Raw genomic sequence first — 21,218 nt, 5'->3', positions numbered from 1 at the left:
TAAACCACACAAACTAAAATACAGTTTTTATTATGCTGTTAAAGAACTTCAAGAAATAAATGATCTCACCATTTCCTTAAGCAGATGACACAATTCTTCAGAAAAAAACATTACCTCAAGAATAGACATAGTCCAAAGAACAAAATAGGCATATTTGTGCAATTACCATGCCCACTTTAACTGCCTTGCTTCTGGCATGATAACTTAGTTTTTAAAAACTAAGACCTTACAGCACATAAAATATCAGGAAAAGGTTTGCTTGTTTGGGTTTCTTTTAGTAAACAGAGTCCATAATATATCAGCTTCTTATTATGGTATTAACTTATTATGTTTTGGTCTCTCTTGCTAATAAGGGCCATCAGCCAAACATTTCAGCAACAAGGAGCTCTGTGCCAGTGGCAAATAGTGATTACTTGTAGTCATCTAGGCACATTTTATGGACACCTATTTTATCTCAAATTTTGGATCTCTCTCTGTCTACATACTACATAAAAGTTAACTTACAAGGAAAAGGAATGTTTTTTGTGTTACTGATACTCATGAGTTCCCAAAGAGATAATCCATTTCAAATTGTGAATTATTTGCCATTTAGACTGTCGCTTGTTTATAAGGTGTTCTGTATGATTCATGGCTGATTCACTTCTGAATTACATTTGTATATATAATATACAAATTTTCATATAATTTGATTATATGAGAAATATTAGCATGGTAAGGGCACTTTGAATATGCATTTTTCATTGGGTATCAATTATAATTCCATCAAAATTCTTCAAACATTCAGGAAGCATCAGTCCCTCCATGATTCTAACCAACAAGTGACTGTAGACAAGAAGTAATAATCCTTCCTCTGGCAATCCATGTGTACCCTGAGAATAATATTTAATTACCCTTATCTTCACAGAAAACATCTCTCCATTTTTCAACTTAAACACTGCAGGCTAAGTTTCTTCATGGCAAATTAAATTGACAAGTGACTGAAAAAGAGGTCTTATCTACTCTGAGTGTCATGTAAAAGGATTCAAGTAAAAATACTAGTGACAAATTTGTAGAAATCATTATTGTAGGTATGACCAAAAAAAAATATTCACTGCAACAGGACCTACCAGCCTATTTTTCTCTGTAAGAGGAGAAGTAATAAGGCAAAATAAAACCTTTTTTAAACTTTTCTTTCAAAATGAAATCACACTCGGGGCAGGAATCTAGCTGTGAGGAGTTGTTTCCCTTTATCCTGAAATCAAAAACTTCTGTTTGATCTCATACCCCATCTTTCATCATACTACAGGAGTGCCTAAAAAGCTAAGTAATTAATATAAGTTACGTCATAGCTTGAAAGGCCTGTAAAGTGTCTGGACCTTCTTTTGTTCTTGAGATAACCAGTAATAAAGCCCCAGGTTTGTGTAGCAGTAATGGCATCCGCCTCCAAAGTACGTCAGACTTCTCAGAAAAAACATCTCTTTAATAACATCCAGACAGGACTGCACACGAGAAATTCAATTTGCTCTACGAACGCTCTGTGTTGCCAACAGTGCCACGTTCCTGGGCTACAGACTTGGCTAAAGATTTGCAGGAAGGTTTGTGACCCTGGGGATGGCACACATGAAGAGAAAGGTGATTTGCCACCACTGCGGTGCCACGACGCAGCCACCCATTCCCTTGTAGCTGTTTTCACAGCAGCCCTTCATTTCTCTGGGATAGTTTTCAGACAAAGGAAATGTCTTCATCTTCCTTTGCTAAAGGAGCATAAGGAAAGCCTCCTTTCCTCTCCTATGGCAGAATCTAAATATTTGGGGAATTTGACATATACCCAAAACTCAGACATTTATTTTATATATACAGCAATTGAAGCCAATAGATTATGGATCACTAAATAAACTCACTAAATAGGTTTCTAGTTTAAAATAAATAAATAAATAAATAAAAAGGCAGAACAATTAAATGTAAATATTTATTTCAAAGATCTCTAATATAAATTAGTGGATTGAAATTAAGAGCTTTAGTGACCAAGTGACCAGTTCTCACCAGGAATGACCAAGTATTTTCTTAAATAGATAAGAAAGCCATATATTATTAAATGTACTATAAATACTGACCCTTTAAAAGTATGCATGAAAGTCCCACATAATTAAGCAGCTATATATTGATTATTATTGCCTGCAAATCTAGCATACCATTATGAAATCAAATCTAAATCCAGCAAATTTTAAGGTGTTGCTCTCTGGATTCAATTATAATTTTAAGTACTATATATAGATCCAGAGACCTGCCAGACTGTGAACTTTTTCCTATAAAGCAGATGTAAGTATAAACACTTAAAAGTCATGGAACTATTTATACTGTAATTTCAACAGTTCCATTCAGACATGGGCAGCATTGGCTGTTAGGTCTTTCTACACCATAATCATTTAGCATTTGGAATAAAGATATTATTGCAGTTATGCTTTATATTCACCATACTTGAAGTCTTAGCAGTGATAGAAAACATCTTAAATCTCTGCAATCTCTGCAATGGTTCATAAGCATGAAGAAAATATTTCTGTGCCATACAAAATTAATTCTACCCAGAACCCTCAGAGTAACAGGAGACAGACAGATGAAGTTCTATTCCCTGTTACTTGCCCAGAGAAAGAAAGGCTGCAGAATAACTAACAAGGTAACTGGACACAGAAGTATTTTTAGCCCAGATTGTCTAGCTGGATTTGATTCTAGAAAATGAGGAAATTTTAGGTGGGATTTTGGTTTCCATTTGACTTGACTTAATGAGGAATTAGTGCTTCTGGTTTTGCATATATTTACCATAGCATATAGTTATTTCACATAATTACGAAAGCAAATGCTTTTCTGACTCAAAGACACACCCAAAGGGGAGGGCAAAGTTCAAATGATTCAATGATTCTTTTGCTTTCTTTTCCAGATTTTACATATGGCACAATATCATAAAGCAAAGACCTCTCAGGCCAAGGGAGCAGAACATCTCTTTCTGGCTGTCACAAGTCATGAAAAGTCACAAAGTTGACATTCTCCTTCATCCCCTGAGTGCTGCACTGACCCACATGAGAAAAGAATACTAAAAATCTGTACCCAAACTGAAGTTCTGATTTCCCCTCGATCTCAGTGAGATTTCAGACTCTGCTCTCAGTCGTGGTTATGGAAGAAATGTTTTTGGGTTTCTCCAAAACTTGGAGTAGATGGGTTTTGTAGAAGTATAGAACTTGACACCCACATAAAAACCACAGGGAAATGGAGGAGAGGAAAAGACCCTCAAATATGCAGGCACTGGATCATTTTAGCCAGTGGAGAAAAAAACATCACGAGACTTCATGGAATTGCCAGTGAGTTAACAGGGCTTAAAACTGTTCTCTTACACATTCATGCAAGCGAATTTACTGCAATATTTTCCTCTGCAATATCACAAGTTCTGAGAACAGCCTTGTTATATTTAAAATGACAAAATATGTTAAATAATATTTAAATAGATACTTTCCATTCCAATTTTACTAATTTTCAATTAGTGATTAAAATGTCGTTCAGCTGAGAACCTGACAAAGCTTGAAGCTCTGTTAATTTCTCAAATCTCATAATAAATTCATTTTTTGAAGCGCTAAGGCATTTCAGCAACATTTACAAGGTTAATCTTCATGGAATTTTCCATTAGTTATTGTTGGAATTTTCCACTAGAAAGGAAGTAGGACAGTTTTATTTAAGAAAAGGTCATTATTGGTACTATCTTCTGGGAGCAGACTTGAGGTGCTCTCTTTCCATGTAGTCACATCTATCTGTCTGCCTCCCCTACCCATGGCATTGCATCCTTTTAAATTAGAATAAGGGACCTAGAGAAACACCTAAGTGCAGTATTTTGCTTGGTTTCTGATAATGCATTTGGGTCTCACAATAGGAGCAATAATACAGAATAAAAGCATGATTCTGGTACGACTGACATAAAAAAGGTATTTTGAGACTTAAAAGGCTTTCTCCTGAAATAGGACATCTTAAAAAACCAAAATTATTGTAACTGCATTATAGCTCTCATTCTAAACAAACACTTCCTTGGTACTATTCCTTTCAAATACTTATTTCTGCTACGTGATGAAAAGCTGGGCTTTTCTATGAGATGTGTAGATTTATTTATTCTTGTGGATTAATTATTCCCTTTTTGGTACTTCACGTGGCAGAGTTGCTTTGAATGAACTACAGAAATTTGAAAGTACTGAATGTAAGTTTCATGAATGAGAAAAATTATGTATATAACACAAACTCATCTCTAATGTGTGAGAATCAGCTCCTTAAGATTGCCCATATGGCCTCATAAAAAAAAGGAAATAGATGTTAACAACTAGTCATATAAATAAAATATAGTGTGTTATAAAAATAGCATCTACTAGATTTACATTTAAAGTAGCAGAAGATACTAAGTAAACATGGGGAAATATTTTGATTTTTTTTTTTCATTTGCTGAGGGAGACAGAGACTCCTAAAAAACCCAGTAAAATGGAAGCATTCCTTCTTTCAAAGAAACAGTCCAGAAGATAATTTTTAATTGTCTTTTGATGGTCATAATTTCCTAGTTCATACAAAATATCAGGCTGATTTCCTTCAAAAAACTCAATTGCTTAATTTAAGCTACTTTGGGGATTTAACTGGAGCCTTTTTATTCCCTTTCCTAATCATTGCAACACAATTTTATTTTAATGCATTATCAGAAGGAAGATGATTTTTAATCATTTAAGATTAAAATATCAGTTAAGAAACTGATAATTAATCAGTTAAGAAAGAATATATCTCAAATAATACTTAATAAAGTGCTCTTTTCCCTGTTTACATGATTTATATATATATATATATTTAAGACTAGTTTTGAAAATATATAAATGGTTTAGAAAAAGGAAGGAAATATGAATTGTTGTTTATATCCTGGAAGTTTGTATTCACTCTCCATTTTTAGAGATTCTCACTGACAAACTTTTAAAGTCCTCATAGTTGTATAAAAGGTGTTTTTTTCCCTTCTATAAGAGAGCAAGATGCTTGCAACTAATTAGAAACTATTTACTATTATCTAACATTAGATCAACTATAACTGAAATTGCTACTTTGCTGACCAGGAAATTGAGGTAAACAGAAACTTCAGAATTTACCTCAATTAGACCTATTGCCTTTTCTACCACTGCCCACCACAGTATCAAAATGCAAGAAAAACATAAATTATAAGAAAGATGGCAGGGCAATACATAGATAATAGGGGGGGGGAAATGTACATTAAAAAAAACTATCAAGCAGTTCAAAGGTGTGATTTATAAATATAAAAACCAGCTTTGGAGAGTAAAAAGGGGATGCAATGCAAAGGCAGTTAATTTCAAGTGCATGGCATGCATAATGTCTAGGCACACTGACACTGCAAAGATGCAGGATATTGCATTTTCAATAAGCCTTCCTTTCTAGAATAACAAATCCAACAAAGACATTCAAAGCTCTAATGCATTAAAGCATACATATGGAAATCTTTTACATTTTTCATACTGAAATATTTCAGGCTGAAAAGAGGAAAAACCGATTAGATTTTTTTCCCATCCATGTTTCTTAAAATAAAATTTACAAGGCTGTATTAACACATTCAATATTTTCAGAAGAGTTGAGTAGAATATTGCATATTAACGAAAAGCTGCTCCCCAGACACCACGTCCTTGCTGAACAAGGCAGGACCCTTCATGCTAGGCTTTTGCAGAAGAATTCCCAATGGAAACCTCTCCGGCTGCTTTTTGCAACAGCTGTGCTGAGCGTTGTTATCTCAGACAGAGCTGTGGATTAGCACATGAAAGATACACAGCACATGTTTTCATGAAAATACTTAGCTGACTCTTTCAGAGAATTCTTTCCTTGCCGATTTCTTACGATAAGAGATTCCCCACAGTCTCTTCTTCTTAAGAGAGGAACTAACTCCAAAGAGTAAGAAAATACAGCACATCAGAAGCACATCCTTCTGAGAGATTCTGTGAATCTCCTTCAACATCATGTTTTTGCTAGATAAAGTGAAACGTTCTCATGGAATATTTGAGGACTTAAGAACTTAAATTAGATGGTATGCCATTGAGTAAGAGAGGAAAGACTGGTCACAAATGTTTTAGCTTTCAGGCATTCTGTCCTGTGGAACGACATTACATTTGCCTAAAACAGAGCTAGAGAAGACACTGAGAAAACAAACAGAATTTTATAATGGAGAAACTTGACTAAAAGCTGAAAATTAAAACTACTTTTTTCCACAGAATACACAACCCCATGCAGCACAGTCATATTCATCAATTACTTGCTCAAACTGTACTTCAAAATGCATGGTTGTTGCTTCCACATGGCTAAAAACTACAAAAATATCCTAAAATAGTCCCAAAACTTGCTTTAGCAGAAGATAAAATGTAGAAGAAAATTATTTGACATAGAGACACAAGGCCCACTAGAGCTTCCTCATCAGGTAAATTCAAGGCGTTTCTTCCCTACTGTGAAATTTCCATGTGTTATACAACAAAGTAATTTAACTCTGGGCAAATTTCTTTCTACAGATCAATAGAGCCAAATACATTTTTAATAAAATCTTACCATCAGCTCTATCCCTCACTCTGCCAAATGAAGAAATTAAAAATACTGAGTACTACATCTGTTCTTTCTCCTGTCATAATAAGCTGCTCACTTGTCCATAGTACATACTCATCTTTAGCTTGAAAAAGCATTGAATTATTAATGTGGTTTTTGGGAGAAAAAAGAAATTTTTTTTCATGCTTAATGATGTGTCTCAGGGGAAGGATTACATAATGCTCAAAAATGTAACCTGGAGGGAAATAGTGCCTTTATATCTTATTAACCTAAGTTCATTACCACAGTAAAAGGCCATCTCTATCCTCAGGCAATACAATATAAGAATCATTTTTCTTTTTTAAATAAGTGATCCAAAATAATTTATAGATCATTAGAAAGATTGTTACTGACTTCAATAGACATACACTTTAGATTGGATATGAAGCTTTGGGTTTTCCATTCAGTAAAGGTGATAACATACTTACTTTTCTATCTGGCCAATTGTATTTTGCAAATATTGTATCATATGTGTCCACAGCTCCATCAGTGATCAACATTATGGCTTGGCTGCAAATGCTTCCTTGTCCTGTGTGATTGAACTGCAGAAGGAAGCATAGGAACAGCACATTCCTGTTATATGAAGATAGATAAGATCACACTGGATAAACATGGATTTTTAGTGTCCTAGAAGAAGTAGAAAATATTCAGGCTGAAAACATTTTAACTTAGATTTTATGTTCTTGGTGAATTGAAAAATAAGAAACATCCGTAAATATAGCACTACCCAAAATTCAAATGGTACTCCCCTGGTTTGATAAGTACTGATGCATCTGGGTTTGCTTTGATTTAAGTATCATTTTAAAAGAACACATTACACAGAAAGAAGTAATGAATGATGATTTTTCTGTGAAATACAGGAGATACACAACTCATAGAGAGACATATGACTATTCATATGGCATTCATTCATATTCACTCAGGATTACATTCCATATGCTATTTTCCTTAAAATATTTATCTGGGAGAACCCAGTTCATATTTATATATTCTGAGATCCTCCTACTACCCAAAATGAATACATATAAGTAATTCAGGCTGCTGAAGTGCAGTACTGGAGCACAGGTACTCAGACAGCAATCAGCAATCCTCTGGCATATGCAAAGGAAGGTTCATCATTATACAAATGGGATTTTCTCCTGTCACAGAGCAAACACATTGGACTGAGTCATTATATGAGCTTTGATCTCTTCACTCTGGAGCTGGTGCTCTGACTTTGAATCCATGTGTCTCCATTTGCTTTGGCTGCAGATAAGTTCTTATTTGTCTGTGCATTACCTTATGTATTCAAGGAACTTTGGTGAAACATCCATCTTTTAGCAAAAAAAAACAAAGCAAAGTTGTAAAATTATTTGATTTTTAATTGCTCTGTATGAACACTTTAAAAAATCTATGAAAATGATAATAAATGGGATACTACAATCACTTGTAGTTTTCATGCACAGTATCACATTTGACGTCCTTTCACCTCTCCCAATTCTGAGAAATCCAAGCAAGAATTACCTTGTCCCACCTCACCAGCCTTGCTGTGCCCCAGAATTGGGTGGTCCCTTTTAAAAAGCAGTACCTATGTTCATAGGTGAATTACCTTGCAGGGACTCTGATTGGTCCTGCAGTCATGAAAAATTATTCAGAGTATTCTGGTTTGATTTGGACTACCAACAGCTCTGTCTTTTAAGCTTTCTGCAAGCTTTTTAAGCATTCTACTCACCCTTACATATTCACTGTTCTTCAAAACTCTAAAACCCACTTTTTCTAAGAAAGCCCTAAAAATTTCATCTTTGTAGAAATGCCTGCAGTAGAAAAGGGTGGGTGGTGGGTTCCAGAAGTCCTCTGGTTTTTCTGCCTTCACATTTTTCTACGAGTAACCACACCCACATTCAAGAACCATTCCTATCACCTGCATCACTCCTCAAGATCAGCTTCCTTTTCATCAAACAGAAACCTCAGCAAACAGTAACAAAAACACTCTGCCTTAAAAGACAGCTAATGTGGATTTACAGAGTTAACTGTGTTGTGATCACTGCCTGGCTGAAAACTCTTCTCTGTGAGATTTGTAAGGCAGTCACTCCTTAAAATTCTCCCATCATGACAGGATTTCCAGTCTTAACCAGAACCAGAATTATTAAAGTAGGATTCCTTCATGATCTTACAGCCATTATTTTCTTATAAAGGTGAAGTTACTTTGTCTAGGGATATCTTCCTGACATGGACAATATATTTTAAAAGTGGCAAGGTATCTTAAAAGAGGAATTAATGAAGGGGAAATGCCTTTGTACATTTATTTTAAAACACCACTCTGTATGCATCTTCATTATTCTACACAGTTATCTGAATATTTTGAAGAATGAGATCAAATTCAAATACTTTGATGAGTAATATCTTCTCATATTTGTCTAAAACTTTTAATTTTGTTGAATAGCAAGAGTGATGAAAGTGTTTTCCATAATAATAACAATGACAAGGGGCTTATGATGAACTACAATTAACTCAGTGATTCATCAGTTAGCAGCAAAAATTTCAATGCATCCTGACATTTACAGCATTTGGTTGTGATTAACAGTCTTTGAAATGTCACAGAATTTTATTTAATTGGCTATGATTTTTTTTAAAGGTAATCACTGCAAAGAACACATTTGTCACCAAAAGAGATAATTGCAGTTGTCACATGACATAGTAGGTGTCTAACCACTGTACCAAGCACTTCTGTATTCTTACCCTGTATAATGTACACTGCCTAAATTGACGACTGGAAAGAATTTGGAAGTGGATTTTCAAACATGCTTTTCAAAGATATCAGTAGCAAACATCTTCAGGTCTTGACAACCATAGCAAATATTGAAAGGTAATTGCAAGGCAAAATTGACTGAGTTTAATTAGTGTAACCCCTGAACCATTTTAAAATCCAACCAGAATCTTTATAGACTATTTCAGTAACACAAAGCTTTCTCTATTTTATTTTTTCCTTTTCTACACCACCACCTACTCCTTTCCCGTCCCCATTCACACACTTTTTTTTTTTTTTTTTTACTTTTTTTTTTTAATAAAGAAAAGGCATCCTTAGTTAACCTATAATTCAAAGAATAGGCTTCTGGCACATAAAGTTCACATCCTGTAGACAAAGTGGAAAATGGTTTGCTGTACTCTTCTAGGGGGAGATTTAGTAGCTTTTCCTCTGGCCTAGGCTGATTAATTGAATCTCCCAGAGACTCTGCAGATATGCCTTTATAAAATGGAAAATATTTTTATGATGGCATTTCTGGAAGTTTATATGCCAGAAAGATTGAACCTATTATACTTCCTTTTAAAGTATAAATAGAAACAATCAATGCAGCACCTTGAAGAGAGCTGAACATACATGTAGCATAGCTCATCATGATCTTACAGATCTCTCATCGTGGGTACAATTCAGCACATGGGATGTCACATCCCTTTATCCTCAGAACTATCAGATTATCTAATGAGATTTTTATACCTCATACATCATTATAACTTCAGTTACCTCACAGGTTTTAAACAAAAGCAAAACAGATCTTGTTTCAGGTCTTCTCCTTCACTTCCTGCAATGGGATTTTTTTTTCAGTCTACATAGATTTGGAGGACTAGCATAGAATATCTCTTGCACTGAGGCATTCATACTGTTTTTTCTGGTTCCAAAGACTCTATTTAGTGGCCAAAATCCTTAATAAAACCTCTACAAACAGCCTACAGTGTCCTTCACTTCATGCACCTTTTCTCATTGTCATTTTTGGCATGCACCACATGAAGGCATTAGTTCCACACTGTCTAACTGAACACATGAGCAGTGGGTGGAAGAAGATACTCCTTTTCTCATTTTAGGATTTTATGCCTGGAAAAGAATCAATCAATATTGCCCTTCAAGATGAATACACAGGAATTAGAACCATTAATTAATCTAGGATCACACAGCATAAAGGCAGGCACACTTGTCAAGTCAAACTTTTTTGGATAATATTTGGATTTGAGCTCTTTTTTCCAAGGTACATCCTTCAATCAAAAGACATTTTGCTACTTAGTTTAGATGAGTTTTTTTCATGTTCCAGCAGACTAATACACTTTAATATTTTTTACAGAAAATACTTGATTATATTGCAGGAAACATTTTAAAACATTTTCACAAAAATAGACAATTGAAAAAAGGGAAAAGAAGGAGATGCAAAAAAAAAGAATCTGAAAAACATGAACTTACTTCATTGAGCATGTTGAAAGCTTCATTTAAAGCTATGTCCAGCATTCCAATTCCTTTTGCAAAAAGTTTGTCAAGGTGTTCCCTGAAATGCTGAAACAAGAACAAGAAAGTTTCACTTGTCAGAATGTTTTTGCAACAGACCTGTCGACGATTAAAGATTTCTGAATACTTTAGACCTACTTCTTAGGCTTAAATGACCACATCAACTAATTAACTAAATAATTTCCAGTTAACCTTTTTGACTTTAAGTAACACTAAACTAAGGATGTGTTAGTACAACAATAAGGCAAAGGCATCACATTTTTGATACACTTTTGGCCACTTATTCAATCAAATAATTTTGTTTTGGTTTTTTGTGTTTCTATTTAGAGATCTTCATATTTTCATTTCATGTTTTCTTTCACTTCATAGTAATTTTATATAATTTCTAACTATTTTCCCTCTAGGTTTTTGGAATCTGATACTTAATAAAAATAATTCTTTCTGAAATTTAGCTTTGAGAGTACATAGCTGTAAAAGATGGTAGACTCTAATCATTAGGTCATTGAAGTATAAATACCATTTATCAGTGTCAATCTTAATATTAGACTTATTAAAAACTGTTCTACACAAGAAGACAAGACTATTAATTTGTAAGAAGAAAATGCAACCAGTGTAGTGAGAAATAACAGGGGAGGCAATGCTTTTGTGAAGTGCTGTTTCAGTCTTCACAACTGGCTAAAAAGTTCTAAAGAACTGCAAAACAGAAAAGGTTATTTCAACCCAACTAGTAGAGAAAAAATGTCAGGGCAAGACATACCACTGAAATATCAGTTCAAAGAAAAAGAATACATTATTTCAGAATGAGATTAAAATCACTTTAATTCCACTTTCAATAACTTTCAGAAACTAAAGAGATCTCAAAAAGCTGGAGTCACCTGCTCCTTTATACTTCAACTTTACAACTTAAAGAGTTCTTTTTATTAATAAACTGGTTTGTTTCAGTCTCTTTTTGCTATCATTTTGGACTTGTTTGACTGGGGTGTCTGTCCAACTGTGTGCACAAACATTCCCAGGCAACTATACACTTAATTTCCATGTGCAAATATCAGAATGTGCAGTATCTAATTGTAGACTCATATACCTAATTGACATGCATAATCTTGGTAATTCTGAATGCAAATTAGGCACACAATTATGACAATCAGACATTGATGTCTGATTACAAAATTATAGGGTCAGAGCTCGACAGCCGCTGTGTGAGGAAGCACAGAAGTGTTCAGCTGGGGAGGTGTCTGTGATCATCCAGAAGTGTCTGAAAGACATGAGCTGAAGAGAATGAGGGTACAAATCCACATGTGCAGGTAAGTCAGGATGAGATCTGCCAGAACCCACATGAGAAGAAATCCAGGATGGTTTTTAATGTCCTTCATATTCTATGTGTCATGGAGCAGTTAGCCCAGAACATTAAAATCACACCACTGTTGCATATGGCTTTGGCCTAACTGAACAAGAGGACAAATTCATAACCAATTAACGTAATTGAACTTGGAATTTCTCTTATAATGAGGTTGTTGGAAGCATTTTTGGTACACCTTAGTGCGTTCCTCTTTTCTAGCCTCACAGTTTAATGAACAAGTGTAGGGATTTGGGATCATACTTGGTTAGATGATTACATTAAGTTTTCATACTTCAGGGATTAGGTAAAATTGTCTCTCAAAATATGATAGCAACTTGCATTTTTGTTACTTCTCTTCTTAGTTTCCTACTTTTTTGGTTTACTAGGATTTAAGAGTTAATGAATTCAAATAACACAAGCAATTTATTTCAGCAAATCTGTGCTTGGGAGTTGACACATATTCAGAACACTTTTCATGATCCAGAGCACAGGCAAAGTTAGGGAGGTAGAGGGGGAAATCTGAACACAAGGCAAGACTTTGATTTTCCTTTCCCGATTCCAGGTCACTGCAGGCAATTTAAAAACTCTTCTGAGATGAAGGCCAGAAACTGCATTTTTCCTTTGTGGCAGAAGATGTCAAATTCGTAGCCAAAATGAGACTCTGATTTATCTAGCCCATACAAAACCTGAAGAATAATTTGAAAATTTGGTGGCAATTCTCAGGAAATTCCAAGGCAACTCCTTTTACTGTTCTCTTATCTTAGAGGCTGTTCTAGAGTCCTCACAAGTTTATTGAGATTAGACAAGCTGAATTGTATCTATGATCACAAGAAGACAACAAATCTTTACATCCTGCAAGCATATGGAAAGTGGTCACCCTCCAAGCAAACAGCAGAGTCCACTGTCTGCACATGCATCGGGGAAATTCTTTGGCCTCCATTAAAATAACATAAGAATACTCCATAGCCTTCAAAGTTTTATCCTTTCCAAATAAGAATAAAAAGAAAAGAACAACCTTCATTTGACGTCTGAGGAAACAAACATGTGGGAAAGCAGGCAATGATACCTTAACACAGAGAACCGAGTTCCAATTCTCCAGTTCCAGGTAAGAGCTGTGACAGCCAGCCCATCTCAGACACACACAAAAAAACACAGAAGATGCCAGCTGAGGCAATTCCAAATGCTCAGCATTCATGTTTACTGTAGCAAACATTTTCAGAATTATACCAATGAGTTTTTTGCCCCAGTATCATGACAAAGCTTGTCACAACAGTGAGCTTGGCTCACCTTTTAATTGGTACACAGATGGCAAGACCTCACAGGTTGCTTTAATGCATTTTAACATGAGACCACCTAAAGTCTCACACATAGAGATATATCACTCAATACATTGAACTTGCCATGGTTTATATCAAATCCCTCTCCTGGAAGTCCTGGAAACCTGTTTCCCTTTATATTATCTCTCTGGCACTGACAAAATGGAAGGAAACCAATAGCATGCTTACTCTCATAATCTGACCAAATCAAGTGCCCATCTCTACTCTTCCCACTTATCTAGAAAAAAAAGCATTTTTAACATTATTTTTTATTTACTTTAGGGCTTCAAAATTGAGTTTAGTTCTTTTTTTTACAACCACCAAAGTTTGGATTTCATTCTTGTTAAGCCAATATGCTGCAGATATATGTCCCAGCAAGTTCCCAGTACCTTGAAAATATTTTATTAGAGCCTACTAATGTTTACCAGAAATAAGGTACCGCTTTTGATGTGTAGGAATACCCAAATTAGATTGGGTATAAGACCATGGATTCAAGCCAATGAATAAAGCATTTTCTACTGATTCCAAAAAGGAACAGCTCCCAGCTAATATATGCACAGAGGTTATACAGTTACACTGGAAAAACATGATATTTGCTATTAACTGTCTGACAAGGTTGAGCTTCCTACAGAAAAGCATCATTAATGTGTTCAACATTCCTCCAGGTTTCTTTGTCAGCTTTACTGCAAGTCCTTGCTACTTCTAGAATTATTTGCCATGTCTATTGACGCATGCTATAACTCCAAATGGTCCTGGGACATACTTGGCAAAGATTTATCAGATTTGTGAAGGTGGACTAGCACACAAACAGGGAAGAAAACCAATCAGAGGACTTTGTGAGGTGGGATAGTGATGTTCACTTGTGTGTCACGGGGAGGTTTACCCACATGTACTGACAGATGAATGTGCATCACATGTGTAAAATGCATTCAGGCATCAGCCCTTTCTAAATCCTTTGTCAGGGCAATTACAGATTACCTCACTGTAATGATTATCCAACCCCTTCTGCTTCCTAAGACGTTGTGTTGGAAAAGAAGGGGCTTTTTTTGGAAAAAATAATCATAAAAACAATGAAGAGCTGAATGAAGAGCTCAAGATTCAATATACTCAGATTAAAACCAAATTCTTCTTAAGCAAATTAGTTACTGCAATAGAAAACATCAGACCAAATTTCAGTGGTCAGGGGCTCACTGAAAGTTTTGAGGGTCTATAACAGCTCGACAGTTTTAAAATAAGAGCAGACTTCAGTGAGAATTCACTATTTTGGGGTTTTTAACAGCTAAGCAATGCAGTTGATTCTTTTTTTTTTTGAGACAGAGATGGAGAGATAAATATGCAAAAGTAATTTGCTTAAATAAAATTCAATATGCAAAATCTGTATTTACCAACCTCTTATTGGCAATTTCACTCAGCTTCTTTGCTGAATCAGTTTTCTGGTTATTTAATTTCTGGTAATTGCATAGAAAAACAAAAGCTTTTTGGAACTTATACATTACATCTGTCTATTTCTGTCATTCGAATTTACGCTGGGGTAAGTTCTTGATTTAGTTTGGAGTTACTGTGCCTATCTGTGCATCTAGAAGATGATATATTTCATCTGGAAACATTTACAGAGAAATGTCCTCAACCCATATATAGTACATTAAAAAAACATATAAAAGAGGAATGTATATTGTAATATTGTTACTTTAAATCTGAAGTTACATTAAATCAGATTGTCATTCGATTCCTTTGGGGTAGGTAAATTGTAACATGGAGTTTCTCAAAGATGAAAACCTCTTGGCCCAAGAAAACTAGTATTAAAATAGGCAATGCCACATGTTTGTAATTTGTGGAGAAAGTGCAGACGGTGACAGAATAGTGTCTGAACTATTTCCCACTCTTCTTTAAATTTGTGTATAGCAAATTGATACACTTCAAGGTAGCAGCTGTTTAACACTAATGCCAAATTATAAAATAGTCTGGTAAAATTCAAATATCCCTTGCATACTTTATATTATTAAACCACATTTAGGATCACAGATTAATTTCAACCTCAGTTATGCTACCCAATATAATTACAGATTTAATTTTTGTGATAAACAAAACTTAAAGCAAGTTTTGCAAATTAGGGACAGTTTACAATATCCACATATCTAAACTGAACTCCACTGTAGGTGTGTGCCAACACAAAAATTTATGACAATCACTAGGCTGTGAAAACTTTTAGAAATAAGTGGAGGCACAGTGACACCTGCCATACCACCTGACATTATAATTATTCCAAAAACACATTACTATATTCTCCTGTTGTAAAGTGAAACTCTATCTTGGAAGAATTCTAGTACTGGGATGCCTACGTGTGTCCTAGGAAAACTGGTGGCAAATATATTAATACCACTCACATCACTGTCATATTCAAAGTTGTAACTTTGTCTTTTACAAATACAACAAGCAAACTCCATTTAATTAAGCTGCTGAAAAGAAGAATGCTTTCTGAAGTGTACCTGACAGAAATTCAAGGTTGAGTTAGATCCTCATTGCTCTGAAAGCTACACACAAGAAGCACTTACAGAACCAGCAATTTTGCAGAAAATTAATAGAACAACTCGCTCAAAACCTGGGGAAGTTTCTAAACAGATTATACAAATTATACTAGTATCTCCTCCTTGTAGGTTGTTGCTAGCAGTAAAAAAAACCTAAAGTTAAAAGAAGATTTACAACTCAAGTCTGTATTATTTGGCTGTTCTTTAAGCTGGCAGGGAAGAAATCCAGATGCTTAGAACTATTATTTCTTTCAAAGTATCTTCACACCTTCTTGAAGAAAAGCACATTAGATGCTGGAGGTTCGGGGTTGAAAATGTGTTTTCTCCTACCTTTGTTCTGTTCCCATCACAAAGATGAGTGGATGTGTTAAACATTAAAATGCTTAGTGATACTAAATGTATTTGGTGTACCTCAAAAATCTACTGCAATACACCAGGTATTTATTAATGCTTTAACAAAGGAGTGGTCTTGATAAAGTAACCCCTAACTTGTTAGGGGTTAGGCTTGTTCAAAAAACAGTCCTGCTTTTGCTACACCAATCACTATGAAATCTGTACCAGTCTTCAAGACATTCATTTTGCAAGGCTGAACATTGCAAAGGTAACAGTACTCATGCTATATTTTGTTTTCTGTCTGACTGCTCTCCTTACTTAACAAAATGATGCAGGATCAAGAGTCTTTGGCTAGCTTGAGTTCCATTATCACACAAATGAAGAAGTCTAACTTTTCACCCCTTACTAATAATATAGTTCTGAGAGAGAGTTCAAGTCATTAACTGATTCTTAACTCTTAATTTAAGATGCAAATGGAATAAAGACTGCATATTCTAGAGGAAAAGAATGCTTCATCAATAGTAACTGAGGTGTTACTCAAAGAGAAATGTAGCTTCCTTCCCCTGTGTGCACTTTGTACAGATTTACTGCAATGTCAGGTACGTGTTCTTACCTGAAAGAGAGAAAAATGAAAGGAAAGGGATGGAACTGAATTTGGCTTTGTAATATCTTTCCTGGTGCTTGCTAGAGGAAACTAAAATACATTACTGAAGGGAGAGTGTCACCACAGAGTGGATATAAGAGAGCTACAATGCTTTAAATGCTTTTTCATACTTAAATGAGAGTGGATTTTTTCTTTTAGGTGAGTAATTCCCCTACTACTATGATCCAGAAATTGATGTGTTCTCTAAGTGTTCTAGAGCCAATGTGTGGAGTTAACACTGTGTTTACAATACTATTTCCATCCCAAAATGAGAAGAGGTGGGGAGGCAATCAAGAGTGACAGTGTTTCAATGAGAAAATGTATAAACCAGACAGTGGTTTTTTTCTCTTTTTTTTTCTTTCCTAAAACTAATTTAATTTTCTGAAAGTCTGGCTCTGTGGAGCCTTTTACATTCCCTGAACATTATGGATAAGAGCTCTTGTAGCCCATCCCTGAATGTGCAAGAGCATGCTCATTTGCTACCTGTAATCCCACTGAACATTCAGCACCAACACCACTAAGAAGCACTCATTTCCCAGGCTGCTAGAAGCCCTGAAGCTGTATCCTGCAGCCTACAAAAGAATCCTTCCATTCCCTGAAGATGCTCCCAGGTGTGGTTTTACCCACAGAGTAAACAGAGGCTGGAGCCCAGCTGCCTGGGGCAGGAGGCAAGCTCAGTATCCACCCCTGCCTGAGCTTGGCGAGCCAAGGCTGTGCCCGGGCCAGGGCTTGGGGTGAGCGGGGCTGACTCTGCTGGCACCTCGGAATTAGTTTAATTTAACCCTACTTCTCCTGCCGAAAGAGTGGTTTGCCCTTTAGCTCTCTACAAATGAAGTGCAAGTGATAAGGACAGCTATTCCTCTAGATTCTGTTCCTTTATGTCGTTAAAACTGAGACATTAAATACAAACGCCATTCAGCATGTTTAAGTGACATCCTGAGTGGAAAGATGCCATTTGAAAACATCTGAGCCTCGCAGAAAGGCAGCACTTCTTCAAAAAAAATTTTCAAGACAAATATAGACTGTGGTACTGATCCTGTGGGAGAATTTTTATTTGGAGTTATTGAGGCAGCTGCTTTCCTCGTGAGATTAAAAGCTCCAAACATCTCAGAGTAGTTCCTTATCTCTGGTTCTAAGAACTGCCTGTATTTGGTAGAAGTGATGTCAGATGAACCTAGCAAGATGAACCCAAGAACTGGGGTGTGCATCTGTGCATGTCACAGGGGGGATTTTTCCCCCAAGGGTCATTTAATGGGATTTTTTTATGTTGAAACTCAGGTATTATGATTAAAATAAAATAAAATAAAATAAAATAAAATAAAATAAAATAAAATAAAATAAAACAAAATAATAAAATAACAAAAGAGAGAGAGAGAGAGAGAGAGAGAGAACTATCCTGCCAAAATGGGAGAAATCCAAGTTTATCCAGCATAAGCTAATAGTTTGGTAAAAGTTGGTAATAGTTTGGTTCCATGCATTTTTCCAGCCACAGCACTGCATTAAGTGATTCGTGTATTAAGGTCAGGACTATGAATAGCAATATAAAACTGTGGTACAGTGAACTGTTAAAAATTCAGTCCCTGCAATCATCAACATCATACATATCCACGTTCCACATAAAAGAAAACTGTAGCAACATGAAATACCACTACAGCAAATTTAAGTGTTTCTATTTAAAGTTATCATTTGAGAGTAGATATTTGCCAGCTAAAGAAAAAGTGTTCTAACTTTTTTTAAACACTTGAATTTCTTTTGATGCTAGTAAAGGTTATACTGTTAGCAACAGGTGTGATCATCCTTGCACCCATTCAGTTGAGGAGAATATTTGATATAAAAATGAAGGATAGAAAGTTCTGAACCAAATATATAGCTACATTTTCAGATCCAGGTTGGAATTCAAAAAAATGAGGTACATGTAAACTGAAACAATAGATTACATCAAAACATTGCCTGTCAATATCCTGCTCTACTTTGCCAGTACAGAAACATGGTCACACGCTGACAATGACTCTTCGGAAAAGCTACAAAACACAGTGTTTGTCTTGATATTTTTCTTGGGTTTTTTCTCATTTAATAAACAAAAAAAAGGAAACAGTTATTATTATTACCAGTGAACTTGAAAAGGAGAATTTACCTTGTAAGACTGGATGAGAAAGTTTAATTTTATCTACTTTTTTTCTGCTATTACAATGCACCAAAAAAAACCTACAGGAGTAGTCTGGTGTATCTGTGAGACTCACAGAAATAAAAGTTATAACCCAAAGAGCTGAATACTTTTGATGAGTTCCAAACCACAGCTAAATACTCTGATGGCTCTGGATCAATTTTGGAATGAGCAGATGAACATTTTAGGACATCTTTTTTCTATGGGGCTGACCAAAGAGCTATGAATTCAAGAGAACTTTTCTAGTTAATTCACTGAGTTTTTGATGAGGCCCCCAGGTGAATTTGCTGTGTCAGTACAGTCAAATCACACTGTATCACATCTTACAACAGTATCAGATATTTCAGAAAGCTGTTTTTAACTGGGTTCAGGAGCAAGATAACTGAATTACTCATGCAGGATTAAGTGGCTGTCCACCTCCTTGGACAATCTTTACTTTGTACTCTGAGCTATACTGGGGACAAAGGAACTTTTGTGCCTTCTAGTGTTTGGGCAAATAAATTTTTAACTTCATTACAGTGTCTAGAAAAATGATATAAGAACATATAAGCTCATGTAAGAAAGAAATGAAGATTGGCAAAGTCATGATATATACAAATGCACCAAATTATTACATGCTACCTATCTCAGTTTTTTTCTCTAGTTCTGGCCCTTCAAGGAAGGAACATAAACTACCTCACTAATATAATCAACTAGGAAAAAGGTCATATTTAATTATTCCCCCAAATCTTGCATATATTATTCAGTTTATAGACAAAGGACAAAGTTATTCTGTAAATAAATAAATAAAATACTTTTGCTAATCAGAAATTATATGAACATTTACTCTGAGAAAACAAAATATGAACTTAGTTGTTTTGAAAAACTGAGCTCTGTAAAATCTGAGCATCATCTGGGTGGCATAAAAACTTTTTCATCAATTAAATTAAAATAAATCTGACATTAAGTAACATATGGGTGTGGGGAAATCTGCATTTTGATAAGTTGTAAAATGATGGAAAGGTTAAATGTAGAATTAATTCCAGACAGGACATCTGGGCAATACAGATGACTTTTCAGGTCTGCATCTAGAACTTGCACAGATTTCATGTGGTTCATTTAGAATGTGCTCATTTAGAGACCTGCATCACAACTCACAAATAAGTGACTTCAACATTAAATTAGTAGAAACAATTCATGCCCACATAGCAACCAAACGATATTTAGATACCTACAGTGGTAAATATCAAATATATAAAAGAAGAAGCCCATGAAGAATCATTTCTGTAGGACAGAGATAAAATGCAAAGAACTCTTGGGAGTAATGCAAGGGAGTAAAGATCAGCATAACAACATCAAAAACCATTTTGTCTTGGTGAACATAAAGCAACCCAGCACTGACACACTTCAAAGGGTGTTTTCAGAGCTGTGTTCTCTACTTCCTGTAACAGATCAATGCCAACATGAGCACAAATGAATTACCACATTGGGTGTTGAGCAGAATTCAGTGTTGAGCTGAAACTTTTCTGTTTACCTTCTTTTAGTGAAAATAGAAGCTGCTTAGAGAGAGATGTATAGCTGCTGCCCTCTCCAGCCATAGGCAGCATTCAGGGCAGAGGGACAAACCACTTTAAGGAGAGAGGAAGCCTTAGCAAGGAAGAAGCTCCATAATAACAGACACAGCTCATTCTACCAGGCCTTTCCCTCTACAAGAATCACAGGGCTTTTCAGTCATGCTATTTCATAATTTCACATGGCATAACAATCTTACCTCAGCTCCTAAAGTGTGCCTGCACAGAACCACTGCAGAAAACTCTCAGGCAATAAACTAAACTTCAAGCTACAGATTCATATCGCAATCTCTTTTCAAATAAAATTTGCACTGTAGTCACCATAATGGGGTTTTTTTCCTAAAAGTTCTAGCAAGATGAAGCTAATTGGAACATTTTCACAGAACATTCTTGAATGAGTGCATTATTACATTGACAGACCTGTTTGGAATGAAAAATTCTTTTATTCTTATAGTATTACATTTGTTTGGAGATTTTGCTT

The 21,218-nt window shown here is 35.3% G+C and overlaps 1 protein-coding gene across 1 annotated transcript in view; it reads right to left on the bottom strand.

Moving 5' to 3' along the window:
* Positions 1-21,218, bottom strand: part of CACNA2D3 (calcium voltage-gated channel auxiliary subunit alpha2delta 3) — a 387,704-nt gene that overhangs the window by 182,541 nt on the left and 183,945 nt on the right. Inside the window, exons 10-11 of the mRNA XM_088061797.1 lie at positions 10,829-10,918; positions 7,047-7,160 (exon numbers count right to left, since the gene is read on the bottom strand). Coding sequence (XP_087917923.1) covers positions 7,047-7,160; positions 10,829-10,918 — 204 coding nt within the window. The remainder of the gene's footprint in view (positions 1-7,046; positions 7,161-10,828; positions 10,919-21,218) is intronic.

This window comes from Pseudopodoces humilis, chromosome 13 (assembly GCF_049639895.1).
Source record: "Pseudopodoces humilis isolate 2021_Gansu_Grassland_sample_001 chromosome 13, ASM4963989v1, whole genome shotgun sequence".
Lineage (NCBI taxonomy): Eukaryota > Metazoa > Chordata > Aves > Passeriformes > Paridae > Pseudopodoces > Pseudopodoces humilis.
Note: the sequence above shows the minus strand (reverse complement) of the source record. Positions and strands in the feature narration are given on the sequence as shown.